General features: G+C 36.1%; 3 protein-coding genes across 3 annotated transcripts; all 3 read left to right on the forward strand.

Moving 5' to 3' along the window:
- Positions 1-5: 5 nt before the first annotated feature.
- LOC140806600 (uncharacterized protein At4g10930) lies at positions 6-2,326 on the forward strand (the record flags this gene model as incomplete). Its single annotated transcript, XM_073163161.1, has 4 exons — positions 6-332; positions 417-491; positions 798-1,874; positions 1,953-2,326. Coding segments are annotated over 4 exons (1,689 nt in total), but the record flags the coding sequence as incomplete, so codon positions are not given.
- Positions 2,327-5,015: 2,689 nt separating this feature from the next.
- LOC140808394 (uncharacterized) lies at positions 5,016-6,752 on the forward strand. The gene is made up of 3 exons (XM_073165519.1): positions 5,016-5,338; positions 6,239-6,482; positions 6,579-6,752. Exons 1-2 carry the CDS (start codon positions 5,082-5,084, stop codon positions 6,462-6,464), a joined length of 483 nt encoding a protein of 160 aa, XP_073021620.1. The 5' UTR covers positions 5,016-5,081; the 3' UTR covers positions 6,465-6,482; positions 6,579-6,752.
- A 700-nt stretch (positions 6,753-7,452) lies between these two features.
- On the forward strand, positions 7,453-9,487 carry LOC140808393 (RNA polymerase II transcriptional coactivator KELP). The gene is made up of 3 exons (XM_073165518.1): positions 7,453-7,769; positions 8,390-8,495; positions 9,239-9,487. The coding sequence occupies exons 1-3, from the start codon at positions 7,455-7,457 to the stop codon at positions 9,325-9,327; spliced, it is 510 nt and encodes a 169-aa protein (XP_073021619.1). The 5' UTR covers positions 7,453-7,454; the 3' UTR covers positions 9,328-9,487.
- The last annotated feature ends 5,130 nt before the right edge of the window (positions 9,488-14,617 follow it).

A 14,617-nucleotide genomic window follows, 5' to 3' on the forward strand; every position in this document is an offset into this window, starting at 1 on the left:
GAAAAATCTTATCGAAGAACTTGTCATTGCCGGTAGTTTCTCATCCTTTAGATGTTAAAGGGACTGATAAGAGTGTCAAGGTTTTGAAGGCTGAAACAGCTTCCAGTGAAGTGCCTCAGAAAAGATTACCCAAAGGATCTTCTACTCCTGCATCATGTGGAATGAAGGCATCTTCTAAGAAGGATTCAGTGAATAAATTGGATGTCACAAAAGGTGATAAAAGGAAATGGGCCTTGGAAGTTCTGGCAAGGAAAACAGCATCCTCAAACAAGAATGTCGCACGAGAGAAAGACGGGGACAGTGCCATTCTTAAAGGGAACTATTCATTATTGGTACAATATCTCTTTAAGTCTCGTCATTTTTTCAGTGTAATTCAATTATTTAGTCATGTTTCTTTGTTTTGGCCATTTGAGCAGGCTCAACTACCGAAAGAAATGCAACCGGTTTTGGCACCTTGTCGTCACAATAAAATCTCAGTACCAGTGAGGCAGGTACTATATATGTGCCTCTTTTTCCATCTCTTCCTTGTAAATCATTTTGTTTATCAGTTACCTTACTACTTATACAGAGGTTAGCACAAAAAAGAAGAGATACAATGATAGTGGGCTAATGTGCAGGATGAAATAAGCTACCTTTTCTATAGTCAGATAATTTTTTCCCATTGTTAATTATCATTTCTGTTATAGTGTTAGTTCCAGGCTCATTCTTTATCTTGAAACTGAAGCTCTTGACTGTCGCATTAGAGAAATTTATCCAAAGGATAAAAGGATGAAACTATTTAAAAATTTATTGCACAGGCTCAACTTTATCGCTTAGCCGAGCACTTTTTGAAGAAAGTAAATCCATCATCTGTTGTCAGAACAGCTGAAACAGAGTTGGCTGTTGCGGATGCTGTAAATATCGAAAAGGAAGTAGCTGACAGATCAAATAGCAAGTTAGTGTATGTGAATCTGTGTTCGCAGGAGGTATTGCGGAGATCAGAAAGCATGAATTCTGATAAAATTAAAGACTCCAATCTTTGCTCTACTTCAGAGGCCCTCTCTGACGAAGCAGCTGATGAAGCTAACTGTATCCTTTCGGATTTAGTAGTTGAGGACGCACTTAGAAGTGCAGGTCTCATGTCTGACTCCCCACCAAATAGTCCCACTGGCTCTGTTGATGACATAAAACAGGGAGCTGGCTCGGAAAAAAGTGAAGATGAAGGACCTGATGATGTATTTGAAGTTGATTGTCATCCAGAACTTGATATCTACGGAGATTTTGAGTATAATTTGGAGGATGATGACTTCATTGGTGCTGGCGGCCCAAAGATTTCCGAGCTACAGCCTGAACCAAAAATTAAAATGGTCTTCTCCTCCCTTAACCTTGGGAAAACAAATGGGACGCTGGGTATCCAGGTTCATGAGGAGATAGCAGATTTTGGAGCTTTAAAGGGCTCGTCCTATCTGCTCGAATCTCAGAATAAACCTAGTGGTGGAAGCTCTGTTGCTAATGGTGGATTAGACGATTGCCCTGTTACAAATTCTTTGGTTGATGGGAACAAAGATCCTTCCCTTGCAGACTGTGAAGAACTCTACGGACCTGACAAAGAACCACTCATAGTAAAATATTCCTACTCTCTATCAACAACGCCTGTTGAGCAGATAGTCAAGAAGACATTACTTGGAGACAGCTCAGACGCAGAAAAGGATTCTGGAAAAGCAATTGAGAATCATGTGGGAAATTCAAATGTGGTTGCTAATTCAAACTCCTCTCCTATGTTAGAAGAGTCATCTTCCTGTTCGCAGAAAAGGGAGAATGTGTCAAAGAAGGAGAAGAAATCTTACGTTGACACCAAGAAGGAATCAAAAAGCAGCAATTCCGTCATGCACAAGGTAAAATACTATTTTTGCACATATTAAAAGCAAGCTTTTTGGTTGCAACACACGAAATTGATCATGTCTTCTGTGAAGGTTGAAGCCTATATCAAAGAGCACGTTAGACCGTTGTGCAAGAGTGGTGTGATCACAGTAGAACAATACCGGTGGGCGGTGCAGAAAACTACAGAGAAAGTTATGAAATACCACTCGAAAGAGAAGAATGCAAATTTCCTCATCAAAGAAGGCGAAAAGGTGAAGAAACTTGCGGAGCAGTATGTGGAAGCCTCCCAGAAGGCAAAATAAAGCAGGCAAGAATCCATTGTTTTGTTCTCGAAGTTGGCCTATCCTACATGTTTTACCCTCGCTTGCAATTTGCAAGGTCTTTTGTGATCCTATGTACATTCAAGTAAATAACTAAAATTGTGAAATATGAATGCAAATCAAAACTGTAGCCAACTTTCCATGAATGTTCTCTGGCTCTAAAGTATTTGGTGTAGTTACTCTGATCTCGGTGGCTGCAAATTTCGTAAAGTTTTAAAAATCATAGTTTTATATACAAATTGTCAGATTTTCATTCTTCTTTGAAAATACATCGTCACTAATACCTGCTAAATCCATATTTTGTAAGCATGGATTCGAATCAAATAGGCGTAAATACATCCAATAGTATGCGGCATTTGTCTAGAGATGAGTTGGATTGCTATTTTTGGTTATGCCAAAATGAATGCCTGCTCTTGCCCGCCTAATGCTATAAAGGTTATTGTTGATCGTCTTACAAAATCAGCTCACTTTCTTCCCCACCAAATTTTACTCAAAATTGGCTAGGTTCGTTTGAGTGTGTTGGGTCGACAATTTTTCGGCTGACCTTGCCTACCCTCTAATTCGTTCTAACACGCCTACTTGTGTCCCGTGAGGTTTCCCCTATTGGATGTCAACTCGATCATTAGCATCTCGCAAAGCACAGCACTTCAACAATGTACTGAAATTGAGGAATCTCATTGCCGTCTACTTTTTATTAATTTCTTGAGAGTTTGTGACTTCATAATGATAATACAGAACTTTCATTCTTGTGAGATTTAATTTTAGAATTGTGAACTGTATTAATATATATAATTATATTATTATAAGATTAGTTCTTTACACTAATCAATTTTAATGTCACGGTCCATTTTCTAACTCAGTATAAAAAATACTTTAAAAGTTCATTTAATATTAAATTATCAGAAAACTCTATTATTAAAAGAAGTGTTCTAAAAATATCGCTTTTAAGCCAAACGCTTAAACTCCCATTTTTTTAATACAAGATTTCATTTTTGTTTTCGAATGAATATATATTTTATGAATATTAAATGGAAAAAGTCATAAATGTAAATATGACATGCTAATTGATAATGAACTTAATTTTATTATATTATTTTGTAGATTGTAGAAACTATTAGTTATTCTAATTTTAATACTTTTATGTTCATTCAATCTTAAATTAATGGTAATTTTATCATTTTATCTATTATTTGAACAATAAAAATTATAGTAAAAATCGAAAACTTCTTTTTTTGCTTAAGCGTAGTAATATCTTTTAAACTTGAAAATCTGGAAGCTTGACCTCCAAGCTACGATGCTTTCGTGTTTTTAGAACAAAAACCGCCGAAAACTCTTCAAGCAACACTTCACACGAGTGTTGTCTTTTGAGTGTCTTCAACACGGATCACCAATACTGCAAGGTGATCAACTAATCACACAAAAAGCTTCTAATCAAAATTTGTTCAGCTCTCGTACTTTTCTTCTCTGCAAAAACTCTATGTTGTGCGCAGGGCTGTGCCTATTAGGAGGCAAATGAGTCCAATGACTCAGTCTCATCTCTTTTTTGGGGCCTAAAATTTTTTTTAAAAAATTATTATATATAATACTAGTTATTAGATTGCTCAAAACCAAGTATTTATTAAATGGAACTTGCTTAGCATGTTATCGATTTATTCCCCAATCTTCCCCAATACTCATCTGCAGACAAACTTTAATCGACTCCAGTCGTTGCGTCGTCTCTAAGTTTTTTTGAAAGAGCCGTGAGGAACTGTAAGTCTATTTTCTTGTATTTGCTTTGTTCGTGCTTCTAATTTTTTATTTTAGTTTTTTACTTTCTTCGGGGCTCTATGTGGTATCTATAATCTACGCTTTTTGATTGAATTTTTTGTGGATGTAATGCTTATCCAGCTTTCAAATGCTCATATTGCTTATAAAATCTTGTTGACTGTCTCGGTCACAGTAGCAAGTATAGAGAGAAGTTTTTCAAAGATAAAGCTCATCAAAACATTTCTCCGATCAACCATTTCACGAGAAAGATTGAATGGATTGGCTATGTTATCGATTGAGAAAGAAATTACTGAACAACTTGATTATACAGACTTGATGAGTATTTTTAGCTCTAAAACTGTTAGGCGGTTTGTTTTTTAGTAATCATTTTGGACATGTTTGATATTTTTATTCCTTTAGTTTTTTATATTGTCTTTGACGTATTGATTTAATTTGAAGAATTGCTATGGAACGAAAAAAAAATATGAACACACATTATGATTTGGAAGCCTCTTTTTAAAAGTTAGACTCAGGCCCAAATATTGTTAGGATCGGCCCTGATCGTGCGGGCCTCTAAGCTCTCTATGCATATCTTTTATTTGACATCCAACTTTATTCCATCCAAGAGTCCTATAATATATAGAAACACAATAGTTTTATCAAAAGAATTATTTTAAACCAAAATAATGTATCTTAAAGATAAATATCAAACTAAAAACAAATATTCTAATATCTAGATATTAAATTAAATCTCATAATTTAGAAATGCAAAATTGTAAATTGATATTATCAATATGATAAAAACTTGTGTGAGATGGTCTTATGAGTCGTATTTGTGAGACGGATATCTTATTTGGGCCATCCATAAAAAAATATTACTTTTTATTGTGAATATGAGTAGGGTTGACCCGTCTCACAAGTTATGATCAGTGAGACGGTCTCACATGAGACACACTCTATCAATATAGCAAACTAAATGAGGAATAATATATTCCTTTCAAATAGTAACCACAACAAATCTAAAAATTAGGGAAAATAGGTTCATAATAGTGAGAGAACATACAAGAACAAATAACAATATAAACACTCATCCGAATTTCAACTAGTAACAAAAGCGCACTTGGCTGAGACTTGAGTGGCGGAGGAAGAGATAACATGGCCGCTACCTGCGGCTGTGAAACCACCATTTTCTTCCGCCCCGTTCCGCCGACGCCACCGGCCCACAAATTCCCCTCATCAATAAAACAATTTGGTAACTCAAATTTATCCCTCAGTATAAGCCAACTTCAAATATCTTCAACATCGACTCTCAATTATACTTTCACCACACGTTCAGTTTCATCGCCCGAAACTCCTGTTGTTGTTGAAGAAGGAGATTGCGAGGAAGAAAGTGGGACTCCTCCTTCTGTCACGTATATTCTCTCTTCGTTTCCCAATTAACGTGAATTTCTTTTGATGTGATGATTTATAGGACAAGAATTGTATTGCGGATGTTTTTCTTGGTGGGTTCAAGTTCCTTTAGCTCGGAGATTGGCTAAATCAATTCTTATAGATAGAAGTTAGGTTTGCATAGAATCATATGCTTTTTGAGGTGGGATTTTGTACTCCTTTTGTTCTCACAAGATTTGTAAACTGATATGATAGACTCGCATACATTTTCAAAAACATCACCGTAGGCTTGCATATTCAACTCCAAAGAGAAATTGAAAATTCATGTATATTCAAGATTTCTGTCGATGTTTCCATGAATTAACACTAACTAATCAAAACCTGTGATTAATACCTTGGTGTGACCCAAGTCTCGATCTTTGTGCAACCACTTGAGAGTCACGCTATTGTCTTCATACCTGGAAAACTTTAAATTTCGTATTTAACTTTTTTAGAAGTTCATGTAGCCTCATCCCTCCAGCAGTTTGTTGAATCCCCTGGGTGACACTTTAGTTCGAAAGGCCCTTTAACTTATAAATTAGTCTATCGAATTGGATTTCCATTATTGAAGTGAAGTTCTGTTCATAATTTTTTTAATCTATTATGTGATCTTGTGAACTATAAATGCCAGAAAGGGCCTGCTTTTTCTCTCTTTGGGACAACTGATCCATGAATCTTTGAAATGGCGTGTCTTAACCATAAGTTAGAAATATGTGGATTAAATGGAATGCAAGTTGATGGTCGAAACTGAATTTTTAGCAACTCCGGTAAAATTTGCAGGGAAGTTAAGTTGCTCCTCCCAAAATATTATGATATTACGAGAACTGGCATTGTATCATATACATATTATCCAATTTGTTCCTTCTGTACATGTGTTTTTACAGGGGTTGCCCTGCCTGTGGAAAAAAGGAGATTGAAAATGGTTGTAACGGTGAAGGAAGAATTCAAGGTGGGATTGCCACTGTCCCGGGATTTGGTTGGTGGCCGATAAAGGCTTATCGGCCTTGTCCAGCTTTTGTGGCGTCTGGTGGCAGGTATAGACGAAGCGGGCAAAGCATGGATGAAGTTGTCTCTGGAAGTGGGAGCAAAGGCATGGTCAAGGGGAAATAGCAACATAGCTCAATCAAGGTAGTCGTCCACTTTAAGTCTCGATGTATACTTGTGCATCGCAATGAAAAATGTACAATCTTGATTGGCATGCTCTTTCCTCTTCACATTTTCCAGCAAGAAACAGCAGAAAAAAGAGACTGTTCTAGCATCCATTTGAACAAAAACTATACCGACTGAACTCCATCTTGTCTGGTTATGTTGAAATCTTACATCAATTGGATTTGTAATCTTTGGTACTGCAGAAAATATGAAGTTTACGCAACATAGTACATCTATTATCTCTCTTTTTTCATTTAGTCATTTACTTTTGAGTAGGTCTTTTATGATACGTCTCGCGAATCTTTATCTGTGAGACGGGTCTCGCGAATCTTTTTCTGTGAGACGGGTCAACCTTATCGATATTCAAAATAAAAAGTAATACTCTTAGCATAAAAAATAATATTTTTTCATGGATCACTCAAATAAGAGATTCGTCTCACAAAATACGACCGTGAGACTGTCCAACAAACGGAGTAGACTTCTTTTTTCTTTTTCACCAAATTGTATTGGTTGACATTTAAATCGAACAATTCAATTGGTTAATCGGAAGAATTTATATATATATATATATATATATATATATATATACCTATATTTTTTAAAAAAAGACAATATATTTATTGAATATACAATCATCTTTATTTAATAATAATAATAATAAGTATATTGAAACCATCCAAATTATTTGTTTGATTTTATTAAAAAGTGGATGATATGTATATAATCATATATTTCATTACAAAAATTACTATATTTTCATTTATTTATAAATATAAAAACTTTTCCCTTTTTTTTTCATTCAACGAACAATTAACTTTTTTTAAAAAAAATAAAAGTTTCGAAATAAAATATACCGTCGTTTCAATTATAGCTTAGTTTTTCCAACCAAGTGTTCCGCTTCCCTCTGAGCTCCACAACACAGCCCTAACCCTCGAAAAGAAAAAGAAGAAAATGGACGAGGAAACACAAAAGTTAATCGAAGAAACAGTTTTGGAAATCCTGAACAATTCAAACATGGACGAAACGACCGAGTACAAAATCCGGAAAACCGCATCAGAGAAGCTGGAAATGGACCTTACGGAACCCAGCAGGAAGAAATTCGTCAGGCAGGTCGTGGAGTCATACCTCCGGGAACAGCAGGGAAAAGCTGAGCAACTGGAGGAGCAGCAGAAGGCGGAGGAGGAAGAGGAAGAGGAAGAGGAAGATAACAGCAAAAAGAAAGGTGGTCGAGAGTATGATGATGAAGGTGGCTTAATAATGTGCCGCGTGAGTCTTTATATATATTATATATATTTATTTATTTATTAATTTTTATGAATATGAATGAAGGAATATTTTTAATTGAGGTTTTGCACAACTGTTCTCTGTTCACTCACTCGATTGTATGTTTTGGAACTATGTTTGCTTCGTCTGATTATGTGATTTGTGTAGGTTTTCTAGCATCTGTTTGTGTTTTGATTGATTTATGATTTTAATTTGTGATGCTGAACCAAGAACTGAGTCAAGAGGGGACCAGAGGAGCTAGTTTATGAGTTATGGGGTTCATAACTTGTCATTTTTAGAAACATTATCCCTAAAAATTTGGAATACTTTTGGTTGTGAGGTAAAGCCACTTTGCTGCGCATGCTAGTTCGTGGTTGTTCTTGGCTGTAGCGATGGTGTTTTGGATAATCTCTTCCAATACTTTCAGAGCCCGTTCATACAAATACCATTTGTCTGTTCTGAACTTGATGCTCACAATAAATTGTTGGGCGGGTGGCAGTATGTAACAGTCATAATAAATTGATCTTTTTGTAATATTCCTAAATTTTTGTTATTTTTTGTTCATTTTTAGTTTCTTTGGTCCTTGAACGTTTCTGTTAAGTAATTTTCTTTTTTATATATAGTTGTCGAAGAGCAGGAGGGTAACTATATCTGAATTTAGAGGAAGGACTTTGGTATCAATTAGGGAGTATTACAGCAAAGGTGGCAAAGAGCTTCCATCAGCTAAAGGTACTTATTTCTCATGGACGTATTAGTGCTGAAGCTTATGACTTACTTGAATGTGAAAGTCGTTTCTTGTCCATGCTATGTTGATTTTTTCTTATTTTTACCTCACAACATGTGATTAAATCTATAATAAAGATGTCTGATATGGGTTAAAAAGACGAAATTTATTTGTTGAAATAATATTCTCCCCTGTCTGCATCTTGGGTATTTGCAATATTATTTCAATTGCGATTCTTCCAGTGCCATCTAGTGATTTCTCTGGTATTTGGTGATATTTACGCATTATGCATTCAAATTTCTTTACATCTTATCCTATATATATTTTATTTTGTGACATGCTATTCGTATAGGTTATTTTTATTTCTTTTTAATTATTGAGAATGGAAAAGTGCCTCATTATGAAGCTAAAAATCAAATAACTAGAATGACAAGTACCGTGGGCGGCTGAATGAATGATAAGTGGACCAGTTTTTCTTTTATAAAATGCCGGTCCGTTGGTCGACATGCCTGTACCATGTAATTTAGGGCCTGAGATTGTGCTTGGATAATCTCACTCAATACTATATGTTAAGTAAGAGTCCCCTAAAGGGTTTTCTTTTATTCATTCTGATGTGTCACTGATAAGAACTCCATTGAGCTCTTTTCTGTCTCTTTCATTGATAAATTTTTCTAATGATCATTTAGTTGAAGTTAGAAATAATTTGATTTTTCGAATAAGGTGAAACTTTGGATGTATGGACTTGCAGGAATAAGCTTGACTCCTGAGCAATGGGCATCCTTCAAGAAGAACGTACCCGCTATTGAGAAGGCAATCAAGAAAATGGAATCTATGTGAACTGAAAGGTTGGCTTCTAGGAAAGAAGACGGTATATCTACTTCTGTCCTTTGAACAATGAAATCTGCATCGATTTTGTGCTGTGATACTAGCTACTACTGCCTTTTGATTTTGTAGGGTTTGATCACGTAATATAGCATGCATCGTATGTTCATTTTCTAATTGGATAAGTTTACCTTGGTGCATCCATTTGTTTACTATGGCTCCATCAATTGAGATTAGCTATTCATGGAATCATGGATGAAAACACATTAAAAAAGATAATAATTCACAAACTATATAATCAAGCAAACAGCAACAAAGATATAATGCATCACAAAATATGTAACATCAATTAAATAACTGGTGGGGCGGCGCTGATTCCACCCCAACGCTGCGGCGGAAAGAAGATAAACTGGATTCAGTTCCTAGTGTGTATAGTCGGGACTTGGTTGAAGCGTCGGTTGTGAAGAGAATAAGAGACGAAAAGAAAACATCTAGCAGCTTACACCCCACGACCAATATCCCTTTTCCCTCCTAGGAGTTGATATTGCTGCAACCCTCACTTGCTCGATCAACGCTTCGAAATTCACTTGTTTTGACATAATATCCTCGAAGTCATTTCTGTTAATCATTACTTTAACTCTCCAAATGCCTCTTTTCGGAGCCAGGACTCGGACCGATTTTCGGTCAAATTGACTGGAATCAGTAGCATCTGCAACTGCTTTAAGACTGCAATTTCCCATTTGTATTCGACTTACACACCAGATAAAACCTAGGTAATGAAGATGGATGTGTTGGTAAATTTATCTGGATATATACAAGAATTTGGGGAAAAAATGTAAAAGGGTTCACGGGCTTTGAATGAATGGTTGGCATTTTATGGAACACTTGGTTAAACTTGAAACAAATTTTTGTAGGAATTCGACGCAAATTCCAAACCCATATACCGACAAGGTGGGCGAGAATAATAGTAGTTATAAAAATAAATCTACCTATCTCACCCTAATATTTTTTTTTTTTTTACTAATAAACGATTCCCATGTGTAATTGATACTTTTGTGTTCCCACTTGCAGAAGTACTATATTACCGACAAACTGTAGTTTTAGTATGTTATCTTTGTATTTTTTTACAATTTTATGTTTTTTCTGATGTGATGTTGAAGTGTACAGTGTCACATCAGCACTCTTGATAAAAAAAAAAATGGGCAACTTGGGATTCAGTACCCAATTTTTATCAAATTTGGTTTTGATACCTCATTCCCCAAAATACCCCTCAAGCCTTTATTTTAAATAATTGATTTTCTTTTTCAATTAATGGCCCCATCATGCTTCCGTAAAATAAATTAAATCTTATATCTTTTTGATCGGAGTGCCACCGGGTTATATCCACCGTATGTTACGAACTGCTCCTCACAGTCCAACCACGCGATCGCAACCGATGGTTACCGACGCAGATTCCTTCAGCAGCACTTGCCACAACTCTAATTCGTTTCCTACCTTAGAGTGTACAATATAAAAATAATTTTAAAATAATACATGAGAGAGGCTGAGAGCAAATATCTCTTTTATTCAAACATCAAACTTTTATTAATACATAGTAACCTCCTGTAGAGGAGGAGAAACTTGTTTAGCTACTAATAGTAGCTGAACTTACTATACACATAACCTTGAAAGAAATATTACAAATGAGTTGAAGAAAAATGAAGAGGTTGATCGATGCCTACATCTTTCTTTTGCTTCCTTATTTATAGAAGGCTTCTTCGGATTTGAAACTCGGACTTCAAATCTTGATAAGCCTTTACAGCTTGCTTGGGACCCTTCAGTGGTTGAGTGGTCCTTTCCTGCACTGTCTTTTTCTAGATTATTAATCTAGACATCAACTTTTCCCATTCTTTAATTTCACCGCACTTCCAGTAGGAATGCGTTTGAAAAAGATCAGCAGTAATTTCATCCCCCTTTTCTTGGTAAATTTGAGCTATTGATCTGAGGGCTTTTAGCTCACTTCTTTCATACTTTAGTTTTCTTTTCAAAACCTTCAGATATGTAAAATACATCTTCTTTAGGTTTTCTTTCTTGGTGTGTTTTTCCTGGTTCCAATCTGTCCTTATTTATAGATAAAATTTCGGGACCAGTTGTCTTGCTTTTATTCATTGGATTCTTTTTTTAAATTAGGTATTCAATGATCCTTGTCCTTTTCCACCGATTATTGGTGGTCATATCCTTCCAATCACATGAATTCTCACATGGTGGTCCTTCTTTTAGTTAGTGGGTGAGTCACATGTCCACTTATTAATTTTGTCGAGGAATCTTTGGCTTTCGCTGTCCTCGAGGAAAACGTGATTGTGGTCCATCCCCACTTGTGCTTGTGTCGGTAAAGTGTTTCCGATCAGATCTCGGCTTGAATCCTTTACCGAATTCAGGTTCCTTCTGGTTCTGGCATTCAAGGCAGATGTTTTCTGACCATCTTCCTATATGTGCCATGTTACAGAATTTTCGGTGAGTTTCTTTACTGGCCGGCAGCTTGCTGTTCCACAAAAGATTTATCTTTTTCTCGAATAAATCTTCTGCAAAACTTGTTGTTTTTCATGTCATGGTATTTAACAGGAATGATCCGTTCACTGAATGATTATAAAATTTGAACGGGAACTTGACTTTGTCCATCTCAGTGAGACAGACCCATAGACCCCAAGCTCTTCTGGTAAACATATCATCTTCAGAAATTGAAGCAACCAGGGGTGTTTCTTCCGTTGGAGGATCCTTGATAAATTTTTGAATATTTGAATCTGGCCTCCGTAACTTAATAAAATGAAAGGCTTCGTGAGAACCTTTCCCTGCTGGTTCTGGTGCTGCACTGAAAAAGTATAGCTCCAAAACATCTCCTCTGGACAAATAATCATTATTCGCCCAAGTCTCGTGAACAGCTTCCTGGATCCACTTTGGTAGACCTGAGATTTCCGGAAAGCTGGGTGATGTAGTATAAACTGATGCAAGAGCCCCGAATTCATACCATGCTTTAACCTCCTTTGGATATGAATTTTGTTTCATCCATACCCTTGGATATTTTCCTGAAACATCAACCCTGTTGGTAGCTGGGTTAATGCCAATTCTCGTTTTCAATTTCTCCCAATTTTGCTGATAAACCTGAAATGGAGAAATTACACCTTCATTAGTACCAATCTTAGTTTTGCCTTTGTCAATACGAGGCCTAAGGTTGATCTCTCCCTCTTCGCTCCCCGAGGTGAAGGGTTGACTTGAGGACTCAGGATAAGGATCAGGAGTCTCAATTTTTGTTTCAGCCGACTCATCTGGTGATGATCCCGACTTAACACTTGTGCAAGGGGTATTTGAATCCCCCGCTACAGGTATAGAGTCCTGTACTCGAAAACTCTCCATTTGAGAAACCAGTGGTTTCTCAATGCCTTGGAGGATAGGCCTTTGCATTACAGACCATAACTGAGTATATGCCTGTAAACACCCTGTAATTCGATCAGAGACAATTCTCTTATCAGCATGTTGTAGCCTTCCCGCAACTTCTGCGTTAACGGCCAACTTGTTAAACTCGGTTTGAAGCATTTCAAGGTGTTCCCTCAAATGCCTCTGCATCTTGATAATAGCATCAATGTCAATGCTGTCCATCTCTTGTTAAAAAATCTGCAAGAATATTTTCATGAGATTTAATTATCACAATATCAAAAATATAATTCTGACATAGTGCTTGCCATCGTAATAATCTAGCCTTCTCAGGTTTAGACTCAATTCTATTCCTTAAACAAGCTTTAACTTGTGTGTTATCAACTTTCAAAGTGAATTTCTTTGCAAGTAGAAATAATGACCATTTTTCAAAAGCCCTCTTTTCTACATAAAATTCTTTTTCGTTGATATGCCATCTTATGGCTTCTGCATCTGAGAATAACCCACTACAATACCTGCATGGTTGTTCTCTATCTGGGGTAAGCTTAGTAAGAACTGCTGCCCACCAATGATCACTGGCATCAGTATATAATACCAGATCATCTTCGTCTTGAGGAATATCCATTTTTGGAAGATTTTTACAAACCTCCTTTAAATGGATAAGTCCTTCTGTGTGTTCCTTGGTCCATATAAATCTTGCATCTTTTTTCAATAATGGACTGAACACTTTCCTGTGTTTAGCTAGGTTTCTTATAAACATCCCAGCAAAATTAACAAATCCTAGAAGACTTTGAAGTTGTTTCTTGTCTTTGAGGCTATCTGGAAAATTCTGCACTTGTTCGACTATGTGGTTTTGCAGAATTATTCCTGACTCATCGATTTCAATTCCGAGGAATTCAATCTTTCTTGTAGCAATGATTGCTTTCTTTTCAAATAAAACCAGTCCTTCTTTCTTGCAAACATTAGAGAAAATCTCCAAATGTTTAACATGTTCATTCATTTCTCTAGATGCTATTAAAACATCATCAATGTAAACAAACATAAACTTAAAATAATCTTTAAAAAGATTATCCATTTTCCTTTGGAATATCTGGGGTGAATTAGCCAATCCTATTGGTAACACTTCCCAAATATAATGTCCTTGAGGTGTGGAGAAAGCTGTGAATTTCTTGCTTTCTTCCTGCATCCGAATCTGATAGAATCCGGACTTGCAATCGAATTTAGAGAATATCTTGGCATTGCGAATGCAACTTATCAAGTGTTCTCTACTAGGTATAAAATACCCATCAAACTCCAGAATTTTATTAACTTCTTGATAATTAATAACTAATCTGGGTTTACCTCGTTTAATCTCACCATGATTTCTTACCAGAAAACCTGGACTGCTATATGGTGACATACCTGCTTTAATTAAACCAAGTCCAAATGTTCCTTGATTATAATATGCACATCCCTTTGATCAATGATGTTCATTAGGATGGGTTTGCAACGGACAAATTCATACCCTTTGCCTTCTTTGATCTTAAGGCAAGCCTTGAGTTGATTTATGTCCCACCATGCCAAGGGATCTTCATTATAATTTTCTTTGATCCTTTTCTTGACATCTTCCAATGATACCTTAGATTCGAACTCTACTTCATTTGTTTGTAGAGTTATCTTAAGGCATTCTAGATCTTCTGGTTGGAGTACTTGATCTGCTCTTAACTGGAGTATTGTTTCTCCAAACCGTCTAGAATCCTTCATTTTTGGGTTCAGAAGTTGTCCTGAATCACCACGCTTGCTGCGAAACTGGATCGGCAATTTTCTGTAAAATGCCTCTCGTAGTCTCTGGACCATGATTCTGTGATCACATGGTGTTGTGAACACTAATCTTCTAGTCTCATTTTCTTGAGTATAG

The sequence above is a fragment of the Primulina eburnea genome, chromosome 12, assembly GCF_022965805.1.
Source record: "Primulina eburnea isolate SZY01 chromosome 12, ASM2296580v1, whole genome shotgun sequence".
Lineage (NCBI taxonomy): Eukaryota > Viridiplantae > Streptophyta > Magnoliopsida > Lamiales > Gesneriaceae > Primulina > Primulina eburnea.

Coding starts and splice junctions, on each gene's coding strand:
- LOC140808394 (XM_073165519.1), top strand. CDS start 5,082: ATGGCCGCTACCTGCGGCTGTGAAACCACCATTTTCTTCCGCCCCGTT. Junction 5,339..6,238: donor GGGACTCCTCCTTCTGTCAC/GTATATTCTCTC, acceptor GTGTTTTTACAG/GGGTTGCCCTGCCTGTGGAA.
- LOC140808393 (XM_073165518.1), top strand. CDS start 7,455: ATGGACGAGGAAACACAAAAGTTAATCGAAGAAACAGTTTTGGAAATC. Junction 7,770..8,389: donor GTGGCTTAATAATGTGCCGC/GTGAGTCTTTAT, acceptor TTTTATATATAG/TTGTCGAAGAGCAGGAGGGT. Junction 8,496..9,238: donor AGAGCTTCCATCAGCTAAAG/GTACTTATTTCT, acceptor ATGGACTTGCAG/GAATAAGCTTGACTCCTGAG.